Genomic DNA, 21,365 nt, shown 5'->3' with positions numbered 1-21,365 from the left:
CACTAGGGGGTGCACCAAGGAAGCATAACAAAATGCGGAGACAAAGAAACAGGACAAAATTGTCAAAGGAAGATATAGAGTTCAGAACTACACTTTTAAGGTCTCTCAAGAACTGTTTAGAAGCTGCCGATAAACTTAATGAGATCTACACGAAAACTAATAAGACCCTCGATCTTATATTGGGGAACCAACTAGAAATTAAGCATACACGGACTGAAATAACGAATATTATACAGACGCCCGACAGCAGACCAGAGGAGCGCAAGAATCAAGTCAATGATTTGAAATGCGAGGAAGCAAAAAACATCCAACCGGAAAAGCAAAATGAAAAAAGAATCCAAAAATGCGAGGATAGTGTAAGGAGCCTCTGGGACAGCTTCAAGCGTACCAACATCAGAATTATAGGGGTGCCAGAAGATGAGAGAGAGCAAGATATTGAAAACCTATTTGAAGATATAATGACAGAAAACTTCCCCCACCTGGTGAAAGAAATGGACTTACAGGTCCAAGAAGCGCGGAGAACCCCAAACAAAAGGAATCCAAAGAGGACCACACCAAGACACATCATAATTAAAATGCCAAGAGCAAAAGATAAAGAGAGAATCTTAAAAACAGCAAGAGAAAGAAACTCAGTTACCTACAAGGGAATACCCATACGATTGTCAGCTGATTTCTCAACAGAAACTTTGCAGGCCAGAAGGGAGTGGCAAGAGATATTCAAAGTGATGAATACCAAGAACCTACAACCAAGATTACTTTATCCAGCAAAGCTATCATTCAGAATTGAAGGTCAGATAAAGAGCTTCACAGATAAGGAAAAGCTAAAGGAGTTCATCACCACCAAACCAGGATTATATGAAATGCTGAAAGGTATCCTTTAAGAAGAGGAAGAGGAAGAAAAAGGTAAAGATACAAATTATGAACAACAAATATGCATCTATCAACAAGTGAATCTAAGAATCAAGTGAATAAATAATCTGATGAACAGAATGAACTGTTGATTATAATAGAATCAGGGACATAGAAAGGGAATGGACTGACTATTCTTGGGGGGGAAAGGAGTGTGGGAGATGTGGGAAGAGACTGGACAAAAATCGTGCACCTATGGATGAGGACAGTGGGTGGGGAGTGAGGGCAGAGGGTGGGGCGGGAACTGGGAGGAGGGGAGTTATGGGGGGAAAAAAAAAGAGGAACAAATGTAATAATCTGAACAATAAAGATTTAATTAAAAAAAAAAAAAGAAAAAAAAATAAGAATGATATGGAACTTATATAACCGTGCACCTCTGAACTGGAAGCAACACTTGCCCAAAATAGTTTTCTTTCTATTTTTCATAGAATACCCTGGCCCTGAATACTCCCATAAGGCAAGAGGGAGGGCCAGACGCTGTCCATAAAAAACCAGTCACTCTGAATGAGCAACTCACAAACCCTCTAGCCTGTGTTTGTTTGTTTGTTTTGTGTTTCTTTTTGTTAATCTTCATCTGAGGGCATTTTCTTCACTGATTTTTAAAGGGAGTGAAAGTGGGGGGGAAGTGGGGGGAGGGAGAGAGAGAGAGAGAGAGAGAGAGAGAGAGAGAGAAATCTGTGTGAGAGACTCATTGGTTATTTGCCTCCCCCATATACCCTGACTGGGCCTGGAGTTGAACCTGCATCCAGGTATGTGCTCTTTCTTGCCCAGGAATTGAACTTGTGATCCTTTGGTGCTTATGCTGCCGCTCTAACCAGTGAGCAACAAAGGCCAGGGCTGTGCCCTGTTTTTAATTGTATTTGTCCCTATCCGAAATTATCGATAGATGTGTCTGTTTCTAGCTTGTCTCCTCCTGTTTAAAATGTTAATGCCCTGAGAGGAGGCACTCACTAGTCTTGCTCACCACTGATTCTTTGACACTTAAAACAGCGTCACACCCACAGTGTAGGCTCAATAAAAAATTACTTGTTAAATGAATGACTGAACTCCAGATGCCATGGAGATCCATATATAAATAGATACTGGCCTGACTCTCAATAGGTAGCCAGTTCGTACTAAGGGGACAAGCACACAAATATTCCACAAGACAAAATGTTTTAAGGCGATGTGAACTAACAAAGTATTATGGGGTTTAAAAAAATAGAAGAAAAAAAAACACAGAAAAACCATACATCAACAAAATATTTAAAACTACTTACAATTTCAACAAGAAAAAATAAGAGGGAGGAAAATAAATGGGGGAATAGGAGAGAAAACTCTCCCTCCCTCTCTCCCATCCTCCCTCCCGCCCTCCCTCCCAAGATATTCCTCAGACCGGAAATGCTCAGCTCAGTCAAGGCTTGCAAGATATAAACAACATTGAAATTCAAAAGCAGTTCTGAAAGAGAGGATGCCTCAATTGGTATGCAAGGGATGTTCCTCCCCCTGAATACATTATGAACTTGCAGCATGCTAATACGCCACGCAATCATAAGCACCAGATGGGGCAGTAGGCAGCACACGTCCCATCAAACCTCAGGAAGATGTATTAATGTTCATGCTCTTTAAAAAAAACCAACCCTCTGCCCGCTAGACTTCCACATTTCTTAGCATTCGGTTCCTCTCTCTCCAAGCACAGTCCTCCAGGGCTCCAGGCTGCTCCTCTTCGCCAGATGGTGCCAGGAATCATTTCCATCTATTTTATCACAGGAGGCAAAGGCCACGGAGCGTAGCAGACTACGCTCACCAAAGGCACACCGGGCACAAAAGAGAACAACGGAAGACACAGGAGGCAGAAGAGGTAAATCTTCTCCAGGCACTACCCATGAAACATTTTTTTGTAATGATGCTGAAACCTTATTTACATTCAACAGAAAAAAATAATAAAAAGAAGACTTTCATCCGTCCAAATTTTCAAGACTACCTGATATTATTGTGAAATTGAGGTCCAAACAAATATCTCCTAAATATGATCCGCTAAACGGACAGAGCTATGAATAATCAGAAGGTGGCCTCAAAATGAGGCAAGGGCATAATAAATCACACCTGAGTGCCCTGAAACGGACTCGCTTGTTTAAAAGTAACTCTCTGAACAAACTAAACCAGAATTCAGGTTGAAATGCACAGTCTCTCAAACTATCTCAGTCAAGGTGTGCCATTAGAAACCAAGGCTCTAACCAACATGTTATTTGCAATTTCTTGAGTATGACTTTTTCAAGTACATCATTTAAAATAAAAAACTTGCCCTGATTTCCATTCATCTGGGACGTGACTGGTTTATTTACGATCAAAAGGGTGGGTGGGGGTGGAGGGCCCTAGCTGGTTTGGCTCAGTGGATAAAGTGTCCGCCTGCAGACTGAAGGGTCCCAGGTTCAATTCTGGTCAAGGGCATATGCCTGGGTTGCGGGCTCGATCCCCAGTAGGGGGCATGCAGGAGGCAACCAATCAATGATTCTCTCATCATTGATGTTTCTCCCTCTCCCTTCCTCTCTGAAATCAATAAAAATATTTTTTTAAGGGGGGGGGGAGGCATTTTCTCTGGAATATACAAGGAGACAAAAATTGTAATTTATAACGATGATTCTTCACTTCAATATGCTTCAGAATTCCCTGAGAGCAAATGCAAACAGATTGCTAGGCTCACCCCCAGGGTTTCTGATTCAATCGGTCTGGGGTAGGACAGAGAATCTGCATTTCCAGTCAGTCCCCGGGTGATGCTGATGCTGCTTGCTAGTCCAGGACCCACCTTGAAAATCACTTATTAACATAATTCTGAACCATGTTTCCAAAGTGCTCCGCGGCCCCTTGGAGAGGGTGTAATCTGTGCAGAATATCAGCGATATTCTTGTAGAAATGGAGCCACTGCCAGCTGATAAGCTGACCATCTATGAATTCTTCAGAGGCACGTATCGAGAAAAACACAAAATATTGTCAAATTAGCAAGACTCTCTTTTTACACGTACATATTTTTTTATTTTTCAATTACCATTTATATTCAATATTATTCCTTATTAGTTTCAAGGTACAGTGGGGCCTTGACTTACGAGTTTAATTCGTTCTGTGACGGAGCTCGTAACTCAAATTACTCGTATGTCAAATCAAAAAGTGAACGAGTGAGACACGTGATGCTGGGCTGATGTTGTGGCGTTCACTGTGGCGTTCGCTGCGCCAACTAGCGGTGGGGTATCTGAAGCTGGCTCGTAACCTGAATTTTAGCTCGCAACTCAAAGCAAAAAATCGGCCGAGAGACAGACGGCTCGTATCTCGAAAAACTCGTTAGTCAAGGCCCCACTGTATATCATGTAATGATAGTCTCTGAAACTCAAAAGTCCTGCCTATCTCTTTTTTTTTTTTCTTTTTTGTTAATCCTCACCCGAGGATATTTTTCCGTTGATTTTTAGAGAGTGGAAGGGAGAGGGAGAGACAGAGAGAAATATCGATGTGAGAGACACAGCATTGGTTGCCTCTGCATGCACCCCGACCAGGGCACCTGCAACCAAGGTACATACGTGCCCTTGACCAGACTCGAACCCGGGACCCCGTTAGTCCACGGCCGATGCTCCATTCACTGAGCCAAACCGGTTAGGGCCTGCCCTATCACTTTCAAAGTGATTCTATTTAAATGCTGAAACACAGGTAAGAGGGCAAAGTATTTAAAGAAATCTGCATGACTATAAGATAGCAAATGGTTTTCAAGAAAATACATATCATGGACTAAATGAATTATCTTAGAAATCTCTCTGGAGTCTTTAGGGTAAATTTTATCAAATTGATAGTCATCTAAGATTACTGGTGGCTGAATTTACTGTGAAACTGAAAAGATAAAAAAAATATTTCATTAATATGTGTCTTTTGCTAGACACTTGCTCAAGATGTCTGTGGGAGACTGAAAGCTCACACCCATCCTCCTAAATGACATGCAAGAACTCAGGTAGGGGGAGAGACAATTTCCCAAAATATCATGTACAATCGTCAAAAGCGCTTGACTTTGTTTTTGATTTTAGTAATTATGCCAAGAAGGTTTTCTGAAAGTTCATATGTTGTATTATACTTTTAGTAAATATGGTAATTATCAAACTTGTAATAGATGCCACTTTAACTACTATGCAACTAGCCACGACCAACGAAGTTGTATGGTCAAAAAAAAAAAAAATTTTTTTACTTTTCCTTAACTCTAATGGAAAATGCCTGATTCTTAAATATGATTTACAAAAAGTTTTATAAGATCCCATCTTAATTTTTTCTTCATCATTAACATGCTTTGTACATCCTTCTTTCCTTTAAAATCTGCGAACCCGGGTCCCCTTTTCATCCATGCACTTATGCATTAAGCGAACATTTGCTGATTGCCTACTATGATTCCAAGCTCACAGGTAACCTAGAATGAAATTATTAGAACTGGGAAATTAAGATCTTAATTTAAATGGTAGCTTTATTAAGAATTGATGATGCTTAAAATATCTATTTTTAAACAACACTGAAGAGTCTGCATACTGGGATCCACACAAGATCAGAGAGAATTTTGATCTCTAGCAACATCCCCTACCAAGAGACATGAAATTCAGCAAGGGGGTGAGTGGCGCTGTCACCTAAACTGATGTCACAAATGAAAACTGCCTCTTGCCCTAGCCGGTTTGGCTCGGTGGGTAGAGCGTCAGCCTGCAGACCGAAAGGTCCTGGGTTCAATGCCGGTCAAGGGCACATGCCTGGGTTGTGGGCTAGATCTCCAGTGTAGGGCGTGCAGGAGGCAGCCAGTCAATGATTCTCTCTCATCATTGATGTTTCCATCTCTCTTTCCCTCTCCCTTCCTCTCTGAAATCAATAAAAAACATTTTTTTAAATATATTTTTATTGATTTCACAGAGGAACGAAGAGGGAGAGAGAGCTAGAAACATCAATGATGAGAGAGAATCATTGACTGGCTGCCTCCTGCACGGCCCCCCACTGGAGAGTATTATTAATAATAATTATTTTAAATACATTTTTTAAATATATTTTTATTGATTTCACAGAGGAAGGAAGAGGGAGAGAGAGCTAGAAACATCAATGATGAGAGAGAATCATCGATGGGCTGCCTCCTGCACGCCCCCCACTGGGGATTGAGCCCACAACCCGGGCATGTGCCCTTGACCAGAATTGAACCCGGGACTCTTCAGTCTGCAAGCCGACGCTCTATCCACCGAGCCAAACCAGCTAGGGCAATAAAAACATTTTTTAAAAAGTGTCTCGTATTCATATCTGACAAAAAGCTACGATGGGCTTTTCATCCTTACACTTAAGCATGTGCTTCATTATTTTTACTCACCTACCTGGTTTCCAAGTTAGAAAATTACTAAATAAATAAAAGGGTGAGCATGTGAACGGAAAAGGGATGGGTAGAAAACTGAAAGAGGTAAAAAATCCTATCAAGTGTAACTAAAACTCAGAAAATCCCATCAAATGTAGACAACAGTCACCAAGCACAATTAGTCTAGAGCCCTTCTGGGTGGTTCAAACACTATCCCCTATTTTTAAGTCCAGAAAGCACCTACTGTTTGCCTTTAATAATTACCACTTAGCCATAGCTGATCTGGGTCAGTGATACAGCATCGGCCCAAGGACTGAAGGGTCCAAGGTTTGATTCCAGTCAAGGGCACATGCAGGCTCGATCCCCAGTAGGGGGCGTGCAGGAGGCAGCTGGTCAATGACTCTCTCTCATCATCACTGATGTTTCTAGCTCCCTCTCTCCCTCTCCCTTCCTCTCTAAAATCAATAAAAATATATATTAAAAATAATAATTATTATTATTAATAATTACCGCTTGCATGTAAACTCTTCTTTTTAGGGGCCCACAGGTTTACAACCATTATTACTGCCGTCATGTGAAGTAAAAGTGAGCTAGACAGAATCACTGTAAAGCTCAGGCAAATAGTAAAATGGCTTGTTCCTGGTCAGACCCCTAAGTGGAAGAACCTTGATTCATACTCAGGAATTGGCATTCTCAATGCCCTTTGCTTTTGATAGATGGCCTCATAAAACACAATATATTAAGTGTTTAATGTATGTCCTAGTCAAGAAGCATAAGATAAAACATGCTCAGCACAAACCGATAGAGAATATAGCTAAGTATGGGGTGGAGGGGGAAAAGTGAAAAAAAAATAATAATATAGCTAAGTATGAAGACCATGGCCACTTAAAATCACTGATAAGTACAAAAATTTTAAGCAAGTAAACAAAAGCAATTCTATCTTCTGCTCTCTGGAAAACACTACAAAATGGTTCAATTTTTCTAGAGGTTTTGGTAAACTATGTATTAAGATCACACTGATATGACACCAAATGCTTTACCCCCAGAAAATCTGAGTAAATTGTAGGAAAAAAAGGAAAACAAATACAAAGACATTCCTCTATGTCAGTGGTTCTCAACCTTCTGGCCCTTTAAATACAGTTCCTCGTGTTGTGACCCAACCATAAAATTATTTTCGTTGCTACTTCATCACTGTAATGTTGCTACTGTTATGAATCGTCATGTAAATATCTGATATGCAGGATGGTCTTAGGCGACCCCTGTGAAAGGGTCGTTCGACCGCCAAAGGGGTTGCGACCCACAGGTTGAGAGCCACTGCTCTATGTAGCAAATAGTTGAATAGCTATTCTTTCAACAAAACTCTTTAGAAAAACTCCTAAGTGTAAAAAATAGAATAAATTTTGAAAGCCTGATCACATCTACATTTACTAACCCTTCTCTTTGGCTATGTCATGCCTGCGCTGGTATATAAAAGCATGCCCAGGTAACTAAGGAGTTAGGTTTTGCCTCTGATTTTTGACACTACACTATATTTTATAAACCAGTGGTGAAGAAAAAAGTCCAGAAAAAAACATACAGTGCTTTCTAAGGACAAAAATCTTCACTTTGATTCCTTGAATATTTTCCTGTCTCCAGGCAATACAAATACAACTAATAGAGCAGAAAGAAAGACCATGCATGTTCCCAGGCCTCCCAAGTGACGTGATCCCACAGTGCCTGGTATATAAATTCAGATCTAACCATAACGAAGAGGAAACAAAGCCGAGCTCAGAGGGCAAGGGCCAAAACCAAGGCCTTTCTTCATCTCAGTCACATCCTTGTCAGGACACATGTGAAGCATCTCAAATGCAAGAATATATAAATTGTTACCACAGGACCCTCAAGTTTTATGATGTACTTTCTTCCCAATAACTTGAGAATCGCTCAAGCCAACAAGTCCTGGGAAAGGCACGGAAGTTAAATCCTGCAAAGTTCACATGTAAAGTGATGTGATCAGAAGCACAGCAACCCTTTCTCCGGGTGCCAAGTAACTTAGCAGCCCATTAAAATCATCCCGGATTATTAAGAACGCTGTTTGTTTTGTCCAACTCTTTAAGAGTCTTGTTAAAGCCATAAACACGTGATAAAGACACCTTCTTACATCCCTTCTTTCTAAAGAGAATGTCTGCCTATCTAATTCCACAGCTCTTGGGGCCAAACTCTTTACAGTGTCACGCTCCCATTGGTACTTTCAAAATTATTGTCTTGCATGAGCATCAAACACTGTATGATGTTAACAAACCGCACAGAATGAAACGAATTCCTCTAATAAAGTGAGCCTTTTTTTTTTCCCAGAGTACACTTACCACTTAGCCTTTAAAAGGGAAATATGGAAAACAGACGTGAAATCTTTTAAAGAAAGCATCCCACAATTTAAAAAATCAATTGCTTTTTTTTGGACAGGGAGTGCATGGTGAAAAAAGATACCTGCTTTCCTACGACATATTCATCTTCTGGAAATACTATTTCTACATGCCTAGAACCTCCTGGGGCCAAAACATGGTACCCAACATTCTCTCTACCAAAAGATCTGATTTTTTTTTTTTAACCACAAAATGTTTAACAATGTTGTCTGCCAATGTGTTGAATGTATCGTTTGCTTTCCAATTTTCTACTCATCCAAAGCATACAAAATCACCATCTGAGCTTCTCATCAACAAACGACAGCCAGGATTACCACATTCCAGAAGCTTAAAAAGGTGAGGTTTTAGTTAACTCTATACAGCTTTGTCAGTGGTAAATCTATGACTTCTATTAGGCTTTTCAAAATAATGGCATAAGCCCCTGATGCCTATCTCTCCCACTGCACTCTTTCAAGAGAAGGAGGAAGCCCTGACCGGTTTGGCTCAGTGGATAGAGCGTCGGCCTGTGGACTGAAGGGTCCCAGGTTCGATTCCAGTCAAGGGCATGTGTCTTGGTTGCGGGCACCTCTCCAGTAGGGGGTGTGCAGGCGGCAGCTAATCAATGTTTCTAACTCTCTATCCCTCTCCCTTCCTCTCTGTAAAAAATCAATAAAATATATTTAAAAAGAGAGAGAGAGAGAGAGAGAGAGAGAGAGAGAGAAAGGAGGAATACAGAGAAATAACCACCATCCTAAACTGTTTCATCCAAAATCATTCTTGATGATTAAGGCGAATGCTTTTACATTTTAAGTTTTTAGCAAAAAGAACTCTACCTTCTATGCTACTGGACTTGAAAGTCACATATTACTCTTTAAATGTTTCTATCTAGTTTCCATTGTAAAATATCCTCTCATCAAGCCACAACATCCTCACCCCTCCTCAAAAGGAAAAGAAAAAAAAAAAAAAAGGAATCTAAAACCAACAGGCAGATAGATCTGAGAATCCCATCTCTGCCATTTTACTATATCTATATGTCTTTGGGCAAAACTGCTTCACTTATCCGGTCTTCAGGTTCCAAACTGATCACATGGTCACAGAAACCATTTGCAGAGCTGCAGTGAGAATCAGAAAGTATAGAAGGTGCCTAGCCTGGGCTTGGCCCATCCAGGCTTTCAATAAAAGGCTGCTTTTACTATACTTTCAGAGATTTATTCTGTTCAGAGATGACAGGTATATATTCCCTTTGAGATTAAGAGGATCTCCTGGTTCCTTTGATTGGAACTCGACGTGTTGAAAAACATAATTAGGCTCGACATTCTCAGAAAGTACATTTACATTAATATTAATTAATGCAAACAGCTGTTTGAGAAAGCCAGCCAGATAGACCTGCTTCTTGGTCAGGTGTAAAATCTCATTGTACTCAAGTTAGGAGTCATTTCAGTCAACGACTTATTTCACCAAAGAACTGCACACTGTACACAGTACTTTTGAGAAATGCTATGCCTGCTGTCACACAAATTAAAATTTGTCACACAGAATAAAATTTAATGAAGGTCCCATCCTCAGTATCAGAAAAACAAACTAGCCCTAGAGGGTTGGGCTCAGTGGATAGAGCGTCAAACCTGCAGACTGAAGGGTTCTGGGTTAGATTCTGGTCAAGAGCACATGCCCAGGGTTGCAAGCTCGATTCCCAGTAGGGGGCATGCAGGATGCAACTGATCAATGATTCTCCCTCATCATTGATGATTCTATCTCTCTCTCCCTCCCCCTGCCTCTCTGAAATCAATGAAAATACATTTTAAAAAAAGAAAGACAAACTAAAAACTATTAAGTCACATTAATGGAGGGACTGAGTCATAGTTACCTTGCACCTGGAACATTTTTCAGCATCCTACAAATCTCTACTTCGGTACCTGAATTCCTCATTACAGTAACCTTCCAGTTGTCAGACCTTTGCATTATTTGATCTGCTTAACACGCCGGCGATTAACTACAGAGGCTTTCTCGTTTCCAAACAATTCTAAGATGAATTGGATGGCACACCTTTGCCCCAGGCCAAGTGATTACTGTTAACCGGATTTTCTCCTACGTGGCTCTGCGGGCCTGGAGGAGGAGGTGAGAAAGCATATGGTAAAAGCAATCCAGGTCCCACGATAAACGACCACAAGGTAAGGCTGACACTAATAGGGTAACGTGACTTCATCTGCGTCTGAGGTGTAGAAGAGGCCTGGAAAAGGGGGTGAACTGGGAGGAACCTCTCACTTTAATAAACCACCTCACCAAGTCCCTTCACCTCTAGGAGCTTCTGCCTCAACAGCTGTAAAGCGAAGGCACTTGCAAGATAAACCTTCCAGCTCTCCACGTGTTGGTTCCTCTAACGGTTCAGGAGGCGGTTCAGAATGTTATAATTACAGCATCTCCTTTGCAAATACTGGTGGTGAGATGACTAATAAATATTTCTACACTATATAATGCCCATTAAGCGAATGTTTACGGTAAGAAATACAAATTAACTAGTTGTCTTACAAAAACTTCACAAATTATCACCCTTCCCAAAAGATTAAACACTTACCTTTTTTTTTTTTTTCCAATAGATCATTAACTACACAGGAAGGTGCCTTGTGAAAGTTTCCAAGTATTACTTAAAATAAAGAACTAAAACGCCAAATACTCCAAATTATTTACTGGAAATCATTTTAAAAGAAAAAGGGATAGGGTGCCAGATATTGAAGAAAAGCTAGAAAACCTAAATGTCTGCTACAAAGAAGTAATGTTCAATACAATCTACATTTATAATTGGATATTTGCAGTGCATATAGTTGTTGTTTTAATAGCTAGCAGGAGGCTTGTTTGAAGAATTAGCCCAACACAATGGCAAGTCAACTTGCAGGGTAAAGCTGAGTGACAGTGAATGAACTTCTGTGTTTTTTGTTCTTGTATAAGAGCATTTAGATGCCTCTATTAAAGGGGGGGAAAAAATAACCAGGTGCATTACCCAAATGTTCAGTTACCAGGGACACTCACAGTTGTCGATCCATGGCAATTTCATTGCTGTTTTTTACACAAATCATCGCTTGCAAGCACTGATGTTAAAAACAGAAAAACAGTCTAGTACACAGTGGCTATAAATGCCAAATCAATTTTCAGCAGATAATAAAGTCCATGTTTTACAATCAGCAATGCACTGTTTTACTACCTAAAAATGTAAGCTAATAATATATAGCTCTACTAAATGGAAAATGCAGATACGCTGTTAAAACTCGGGCCGGCTGTGCGAGGATGGATCATGGCTGCAGGGACCTTCTTAAAGCTATGTGTAAGTGTTTTGAAAATATCACATGATGGGGCCATGTGTTAAAAATTACAGCCAGTTAAGTTCTCTGCTAAGAAAAATATGTGGGCAATTTATGAAATGCACTCCAGAATGGAGATGTCTTAAGTAAAACCAGATTTTGAAAACAAACCTTTTTCTTTCTTTTTTTTTGAAACTTGAACTTAAAAAAAAAAAAAAAAGTTCCATGCACATCTGGAGAGCAGGGCCATGGAGAAGGGTGGTCTGACCTCATATTAGCCATCTTCTGAAAGAACAGCACTCTTTCTGAGCCACACGGACTGCGCTCACTTCTTGTCCTTTTAAGGAAACAGTCCGGAAAGCTTTTTGTAGGTCAACATATGTTCTTTGATAACATTATACGAAGATTGATTAAAAATATAAACGTTTCAGAAAGCTTGGAGTCATCTCTTGAAACAGTATAATACCCAAGGTGTCTCAGCCTTCTCCTAAGAAAACATTTTCCGTTTTTCTTTTCTTAAACTCAGGATCTAGTTATTACAAAGTGACAGGCAGTGTAATGATATCTCCTTATACTGAATTAAACCATAAACATAATTTAATTGATTTCTTTAAAGCATGCCTGGCCCCTTTTGACTTTTCATAGTCCCTTTTTGTAACAATATGCTACCAACAGCTAAAGCATGTGTTCTAAACAAAACTAAGGCTAGAAACCCCTAAACTGAAGACTTTTGTATCTACCCACCCCCACAGAATGGTATGTCTTTGAACAAATTCAGCCTGTGCGTATCTGTTTCCAGGCATTCCCATTTTTATGGAAAAGGTCTGACATCTGAGAATTGTTAATGCAAGTTTGATACAACCAGGAACCAGTTCTGACACATGACCTACCAGTAAATAATAATAAGTGGTGTTAGATATACAGTCAAATGTTAAAAACAGTGTCAACACCAGATTACCTGAAACACATCCTTTTAGTCTTCTACCTATAATGTCTTATTTAAAAATATAAAATGTGCCCCAGGTGGTTAAAATTATCCATTAATATAACTACATATGTATGGCCTAAAATATGCTAAAAACATAGTCCATCCTATAGTAAAGTTTAAAAAGTGCAAACGGGTGTCAAAAATAGCCAAGTATCTTCACTCTGGCACATGCTCACAGTCACAGCTGTTAATATTTTCTCTGCATCCAAGTAAAAGGTTTTCTAACAGTTGATGAGAGAGAGGGGGAGAGAAAGAGAGAGAGAGAGAGAGAGACTGCCTATACCTCAGGCTTCAGAACCAGACAGATATCAACAACTCAACAGTAAAACAAAACTTATCCATGATTCCAAAACTTTAAAAATAGTTCAATGCATTTTAAATAAAGATACTTTAAAACCAAATAATCCCTTCCCCCTATTATCATTCACAAATGTCTTGGGCTTATTGTGGGGTTTGTTTTAGCAAAACAAAATACAGGTTCTTCAAAATACTGATAAGTCAGATTACTTCACACATGTATGAAGAGCATAAAAACAAAGAAGATTCAAATGATGACATCAAAATCAAACGAAAGTGTTCCAATATCCTGGCGAAATAACACACACACACACACACACACACACACACAAGCACTTTTTCACACTGATTATAAATAAAGAGGAGAGCTTCCGAAGTTCCAATGGCCCTTGACATACCTTGGTCATTGTCTCTTTTGGTAAACTGACTTCCCTCCTATCCCAGCTACATCCACTCCTCATCTACTGAACTAATGAAAAACTGCCGTTCTGTCCTGAAGGCCTCCTGTCTGCATGTATATTAATAGCGACGAGGGTCACAAGACACATCCTAAAGGGGGAAGCATTCTTCAAACAACTGGCAATACCTACACACAACTGTGGCTGCGGAGAACCGCGGATAATGTTTCAAAACACCATCTGCGAGGTGTCGGCGCTCTGGGGCCAGGCACAGCCTCTGCTGCCTGTCCTAGCCCGGCCATGGGCACGGTGTGCCAGCTGGGGGTCTCTCTGCCCGGCCCTGTCCCTTCTGACCGCAGAGGGACTGCTCCCAGCAGGCACCGCCTGGAGACGAGCAGAGAACCAGCCTTCCCCGGCAGCAGAGCCTTCGCTGGCAGCAACCACAGACAGGAACACGCCGAGGCTCCAAAGATAATATTTTCCCGAGGAAATGGACGTACACTAAATTTCCAGACCCGCAACAGCGTCAGGAATTCGGCAGACTTTTTCTTTTTAATTAAATGATGTCCACGATTTGCCTGCAACATCCGAGGACGGTGATCGAGGGCTGAGACTGCAATGATCTGCAGTTCCAAAGCATTCTTTACTTTCTCTAACACAAACAGCTTTAAAAAAAAAAAAAAGAGAGAGAACAGACCTCATCCCAGGGTTCCGCCATCATCTGACAACTCTCCTCACAGAGGAAATGTCCAGGCTACAAGGCACCGATGACAGGCACGAAATCCAGAACAGAAACAATACTTCTAAGTGGAGCTCCATCCCTCCAGCGAATGGCTTTGGCAACACATACATGGCTCAGCTTTCGAAACACACCTCCCGGGTTTTTTTAAAAGGAAGGACTCCCACACCCCGTACCCCTGTGTCTAGATCTTGATGGCTCTCTCTCTCTCTCTCTCTCTCTCTCTCTCTCTCTCTCTCTCTCTCTCTCTCTCTATCTCTCTCTCTCTCTGCCACCTTCCCTTCCACCTATCACCTCTGCCATCCCCAGCCTCTGCCCCACAGAAGGCACAGCACCCACGGGCAGGAGGCCTCTTCCCTGCCTCCTAACAAGTACGCGTCCTCCACGTTCCAATCAGAGAGAGGAGGCGCCGCAGGCTCACTCACCCGGCATCCCTGAAGGCGGCGTCCACAGAAGGTGGCTGCCTGCTGCACGCAGCGCGCGGAGCTCAGGCCTCGTGTTCTGGAATGAGCGCAGGCGGGGAGAGGACGGCCCTCGGAAGGGGCTGGGGCGGCATGGCCCCAGGCAGGGTGCTGGGCGCGTGCGCCTGCCAGCCAGAGACAGATGGAGAGCTGACACTCCGGGTTGCACTTGAAGCAGAAATGTGGATGATGACAGGAGCACATGTGGCCTTGAACCCAGCCCTGTCTCTCCAGGCAGAACAATGACAGGGATGTGTGTGCAAAGGACCGCAACCGTGGCCGGCTTCTCTCTCTCTCTCTCTCTCTCTCTCTCTCTCTCTCAGAAGTTCCAGAGCTCCAAAGAACAGACAGTAAAAAAAAAGCAGAATGATAAGCTAAATGCTGAATAATTCATTCGCCGCCACCCCCAGCCAGTTACCAGTTAACCCTTCTTTTGCCAAAAGAATGACAAGGAGACTTGGCCCCCCCCAATAAATGACTTCTCTTCACCTTCTCATCATGGGGAACTACATTGAAAAAACAAACACAAAAATCATAGGCACAAGCTTCAGAGTTTGTTTATGCAACTGAAAATCCAAAACAGGGCAAAAAGGTATTTATAAGACTTTGCCTAGGGTGCCAGCTCATCCTACAGAACAGAGTATCAGAATCCTTCCTTTTGTCAGCTTCTCAGGGGTACGTGTGAAACAGAGCGCTCTCGAAGCAGAAGCAGGCCACTTCTGTTTTACTCGCGTGCTTTTAACCCCCTGTGGTCCCTGTGCTGAGACGCTCCAAACACTGTCAGCTCACTCTCCTGTATTCTGCGGAGAGAGATCCCTGGGAAATGAAAACAAAATCTTCACAGGAAAAAAAAGGGAGGGGGGCGCTTTTCAAAAGCTGAACAATCCTGTCCTTCTGGTTTATTTTTATTATTATTATTATTATTATTATTATTATTATTGCTCACCCTTCAATGCTGCTCCTTCCCATGAATGACACTTACCCAGCCCACTTCAATGGACTCTTCCCCATTAAGCTCTAATGGACACCATGATATATAAAACGACAAGGCTTTGTTATAGTGCTTTATCTAAAGCTGGCTATTTTCCTCTCAGCAGTCCCTCTTTAGTCCTTTGTAAAACATCCCTGCCTCACAGGAAAAACATACGCCTGTCTGCCTGGCGTGCTTTCCTTCCCTAAACGCACAAAAAAATGCCAGGCAGGAGGAAAACACTGTTCTCCTCTCAAACCCTCCCTCACTTCGGCCCTGGCACAATCCGTTCCCAGGTTTGTGTTTGTTTTAACAACGGGGCAGGCACGTGAGGAGACAGAGAGATGCCTCCTCCCGTTTTACCTTCCCAATGTCTGTTCCACCCACTATACACACACAAACAACTCTGCCCAGGAGCCTCTGACAAGCCTGCAAGTTCAAGGAACGTGGCAGACGGGATCATCCCCTTTAACTCTTGCCATCCCTTCACCGCCTTCCTCTGCTTATTCTACCCTTTCCACATGCTTTTAAGCTTTGTCAGCTAGATTTCCCCCCACCCCCTCCTTGGGGCCTCAAAGAAATCATAAAAGCCCATCTGAAAACACGGGCAGCGACTCCGACTTCTACCTACTCGCCATGCCTACACTTCTCGGCAAGAGCGCACACAACCTGTTTCAGAGCATACCCACCTACGCACACACACCCTGCAAACCCTGAAGATGAGTCATCTTTAGTAAACGGCGTCAATCCCTAAGAACTTCGACAGCCCCCCAAATACTGCACCCTAGAAGCGCTGCTGCATCTGGTGAACCCCTCAAAATCCATCATTGTCAGGGACAACCTGTGAAAAGACTATAATTCATAATGATGACTGCGTTCTGTCACGAGTAGTACAGTGCACCCTATTTATGGGGCCAATCTTTTTGTTCATCTTAGTTAGATGTCACTTGTAATGAGGTTCTGTGTAATGGATTTCAGGATAGTGAAGCACCAAGTGCAAACATTCTTATGACAGAGAGCTTTCTAGCAGGCATGAGAGTGATAATCAATTAAGGCCTGCAGTAAGGGCCTTTCTGGAATTCAGCATCCTCAACCTGTATATCTTCACTTTTAAAAAAGAAAGCCACTCAATGATTTTTTTTTAATACTTTTACCTAAGTTAGAAAGAAAACATTTTCACAGTGGGAAACCCAACCTTTCATCGATATGCACAGTGAATCACTCCCAAAATAGAAAATCGTACGACAAAAATGCATTACACTTTAAGGAAACTGGATGATATCCGGTTTTAAAACTAGGTCTTAATATCGGTACACTGCAAGCCGCTAAACCATAGCTCAGAAAATTGAACTTCCATATGCCGTGTGATTATGTATCTTTCCTATGTGTAAAAAAGCTTTTTAAGCTGTTATCTGACTACAGTAATTGCCACTTTAAATTGATCCACGTCAACAAAACCTGGATCCCCGGAGATTCTCACCTAGAAATCTGATTGCAGAGAGGGCCTAACTGAATGTGTGTGCATCGGAGACTAGTTCAGCATTTTCTCCAGGAACCAGTTTCTTCTTCTTGCTCTTTAATCCATGGAGGCGAGCAAAAGCAGCAACCCTGTTTGGCAGTTCACCTTGAACATGGACACCTGCACACACAGTTCTGTATAGTCACTTAGACAAAAATAACTTCCCCTTCAATAAAAAAACACACACAAAAAAAACAAAACATAAGCATATAGGAGCCAAGAGCTCTAACGTCCAAAGTGTATAATAAAAATGGACAATCAATAACATGACAAATGCATTTATGTACGTGCATGGGGGACAGGCGGGGCGGGGGTGGGGGTGGAATCTGAATTGCAAAAGTTTTCTCCAGTACGAAACACAGTCCTGCATCTCCACTAGAAGTCGTATTTTTAAAAATTAGATATATTCCAAGCAATCACAAGGGATACATGGCTGGCCAATTAAGTACTTCCTCAGGAAAGCCATGCCAGTAGGCTGTGTCTTTTCATTAAAAACACAAAGCATTTTTAAGGCCAATTCGTTCAAGTGAGTCACCCAAATTGGTACATTTTCCAAAATGGTACATTTAGTCAACACCTGAACGCTGGGATTTGACAATAAATTGACATCATTCTCTAGAAAGGCATTATGGTCTTGGATGCCTCCAAGGCAGCGGTTCTCAACCTGCGGGTCGCGACCCCTTTGAGGGTCGAACGACCCTTTCACAGGGATCGCCTAAGACCATCGGAAAACACATACATAATTACATATTGGTTTTGTGATTAATCACTATGCTTTCATTATGTTCAATGTGGAACAATGAAAACACATCCTGCATATCAGATATTTACATGACGATTCTTAACAGTAGCAACATTACAGTGATGAAGTAGCAACGAAAATAATGTTATGGTTGGGGGTCACCACAACATGAGGAACTGTATGAAAGGGTCGCGGCATGAGGAAGGCTGAGAACCACTGCTCCAAGGTGTTTTTCACTTCATTCCAAAACATAGGAGCCCTGGCGGACGTCATTTTCCTTTGTTCAAAACCTGACTTACCAGTAAGGTCTAGCGGCCTATCAAAATCGTCTGCAATCCATGAAAGCTCTCTACACCAGGGAGGGCAGAGTTCGCCTTACAGCCTTCCTACAGGTTTTCTCAACTTTCCTCTGTGTCTCGCAGGCTGTGACTTCACACAGTGGGTATTAAGTGAGTTAATTCAAAGGAGCTGAAACCTCATTGATCCTAATTGAAAGCAATACACCCAACCAAATACTTTCCTACCCCATCTGCTCTGGCCTGCCACCAGCTATTCAATACAAGAGAATTAATAGTTTCAGATATTCTAACTGACCCAATAAAGGCACTCATTTAAGCGGGGCTGCGTTAACAACGCGAAAAAGGGGGCAAGACGGGTTCAAGTGGAGCATTTTCCTCCTAGTTGCCTGCAACAAAGCTGAAGAAGGCGGATTCTGACTTTTTATGTGCAAGACTTGATAAACTGAATGAGAAGGCACTCGGTGACCAGCCAACGGGCACTGATGAATGGTCATTAGGGCCCCCCTGCTCTTGGAGGAGACCCCGCCGCCAAGTGGCACACCCGCTTGAAAAGGGGGGACGCGCTCATGTCCAGATTTCTCTACTGGCTGGTTCCACTTTCAATCTCAGACCACTGGCCACCAAATGAGGCTGACATGTTGGAAAATAATGTTTTATGGGCCAGTGGTAAAAAATAAAATGGAGGCATTAGCTCTGCTTTCAAATTCAAATCTGCTAGATTTGTCAGCCCCCAAAGGTTTGGATTTTCCACCCAGCTGGAAGCTATTAGTGCTTTCTAAAGGCATCCCACTGGCAGGGCAAACCTGCCCAACTTGTGAGCTGTTGGGCTACGGGGAGGTGGACCTCTCTTTGAGATGATTTCCTAACTTCTCCTCACTTTGGCAGTCAATTAAAGAGATACACCCCCTAATAAAAAATGCACACGAATTTGTTTGGAAACTGTACGAAATAAAGGCCATCACGAATTGTCTCATGACAAAGATAAATGCAATCATGTTGTGTCTACAAGAAAACATAGCTTATGTGTTAGTTAAGAAATCCGAGGAATGGGGGGGAAAGCCAGAAAGGTCATTGAAGTATTTCATCAAGGTAAGAAAATGGCTATCTATTAATTAAACTTCTTCCTATAAATGTCTGCTAAAAACAACGTAGACACTTTCCCTCTGTTTCCTTCAAATACCCTTCCTTTGAGGAAATGACTGGCCAGCACTTGCGCCTCCTCAACTTTGAACGGGTCCACAAAAGAGCTCACAAGAACTTGGCTTAAATGACAAAAGGACAGAGACATGGTTGCCATTTTAAAAACTCTGAAGGGTGTCTACACATCATGGGGCCGAAGGGTTAGGTAGGGCTGCCCAGGAGGCCTCAGGGCTAGCAACAAGATGGAACCTGCCAGCTAGAGAGAGGGAACGTGTCTTAATAGGCGATGATACCAGGCATCACAGAAGCAGACAAGCTTCGGTGCTTGGGTCGTCGGCAAGCTAGTGACAAAAGCACCATCCAACACAGCGCACCACGCAGGGCGTGCTGGACGGCCTGTCAAGGAACCCTAATCTACGGGGGCAAGTGGCAGGCTCAGGGGTAGGAGTCAGGACCCTGCCCGTCACCTGTGTCACGTCAAACCGGATGGTGGCGGAGGTTACTGTGATTCCTGTGTCTTCCTCAGTTAAAGTATGTTAATAGTGTGATCTGAACTGTAATTTGAAGGTTCCAGCCATAACATATTTGATAAATCATAATGATTTCCTAAACGGAAAACCGAAAGTCTCTGTATTTTTCCATCCTCAATGTGTCACAATAAAAATGTCATAGTATTTCAACAATTTTTCGAGCAACATACTTGATTTTTTTTACCTCTGGTTGAAGTATACTTTTCTGTATTTCATAGGGAAAATTATTTCCTCTACTTTGAATGAGATGTGCATTAGTACATTTAAGTATGCAGAGTAGATTGGTATGTATTTATGCAAAATAAGATGTTTAAGATAAATATCATGTGCTAGAAATAAGCTAAATCTATATATTTAATTATTATGAATTGTTTCTGACAGTGTCAATGCCTTTAAACTATTATAATATATTGTGGTTCTTTTCCAACAACTTTTTTTTTAATTTTTGTTGATTTCAGAGAGGAAGGGCAAGGGGGAGAGAGAGAGAAACATCTATGATGAGAGATAATCATTGATCGGCTGCCTCCTGCGTGCCCCCTACTGGGGATCAAGCCTGCAAACCCGGGCATGTGCCCTTGACTGGAATCAAACCCGGGACCTTCAGTCCACAGGCGGACGCTCTATCCACGGAGCCAAACCAGCTAGGGCCCAGCAACAACTTTTGGTTTTCAATATCTAATACTCAAAAAAAATTCTAAAATGTTATAATAAATCTAACACTTGCCTTGATTGACTGTTTTATTATTTAGATACAAACTTCAGACCTGCTAATGGTATTCACTACAGATTACACCATATGCACCAGCAAAGGGTTAAATTATTTGTAAACTTTTAAAGCGTAACACTTCCTTCGGTTATCAACAAGGCTGAACACTAGCTCTATTAACTCTGTTTCTTCAAACAAAAGGATTTTCCTAAAAAAAAAAAAGCCATCTGAAGTACACATTGGCATGTCAATCTGCAAACAGGTTGGCATTTATAACTTCCTCCTATTTTTTATGGCTATAAAAATCACTCGGGTAATAGAGAGGACACCCTAACTCCACACCCCTTAGCCATCTGACAAGGACTGTAACGCGGAATGAAAAAACCTTTGTTTCAATGTCACCACCTCCCCGTCCTGACGAATGGCGAGTCAGTTTTGTGAAAAAGCGAGGGGGGTGGCGTATGCTCCAATGAACTTTCCCTCCTCTCAGCACCAGAGACAAAACCTGCAGCTCTGCTCTGGGCAGCAGCCATCTGGACCGCTCTCCCCGCACGCCCAGCCCACATCCCACTGTGGGCGGCAGGGGAGGGGCCGGGAGCTCTGGGGGCTATTTATGACAGACCAATTCCACATTTTCTGCTTGTAGGCTTGCAACAATAAACGCTAA

At 42.1% G+C, this 21,365-nt stretch overlaps 1 protein-coding gene across 7 annotated transcripts in view; it reads right to left on the bottom strand.

The window, feature by feature from the left end:
• The window catches only part of RUNX1T1 (RUNX1 partner transcriptional co-repressor 1), a 151,305-nt gene that overhangs the window by 91,905 nt on the left and 38,035 nt on the right, over window positions 1–21,365 (bottom strand). The window contains exon 1 of one of the 7 annotated variants that reach the window (XM_059672257.1): window positions 14,757–15,066. The exons of 2 other annotated variants lie outside the window; for them this stretch is intronic. In XM_059672257.1, coding sequence (XP_059528240.1) covers window positions 14,757–14,763 — 7 coding nt within the window. In that variant the 5' untranslated portion in view covers window positions 14,764–15,066. Of the gene's footprint in view, window positions 1–13,592; window positions 13,739–13,784; window positions 13,892–14,092; window positions 14,206–14,289; window positions 14,507–14,756; window positions 15,067–21,365 lie in introns of those variants that run through there. 4 more of the 7 variants (XM_059672258.1, XM_059672260.1, XM_059672261.1 and 1 more) reach the window with 4 other exon arrangements.

Source organism: Myotis daubentonii, chromosome 17 (assembly GCF_963259705.1).
Source record: "Myotis daubentonii chromosome 17, mMyoDau2.1, whole genome shotgun sequence".
Lineage (NCBI taxonomy): Eukaryota > Metazoa > Chordata > Mammalia > Chiroptera > Vespertilionidae > Myotis > Myotis daubentonii.
This window is presented reverse-complemented; position numbering and strand designations above follow the sequence as displayed.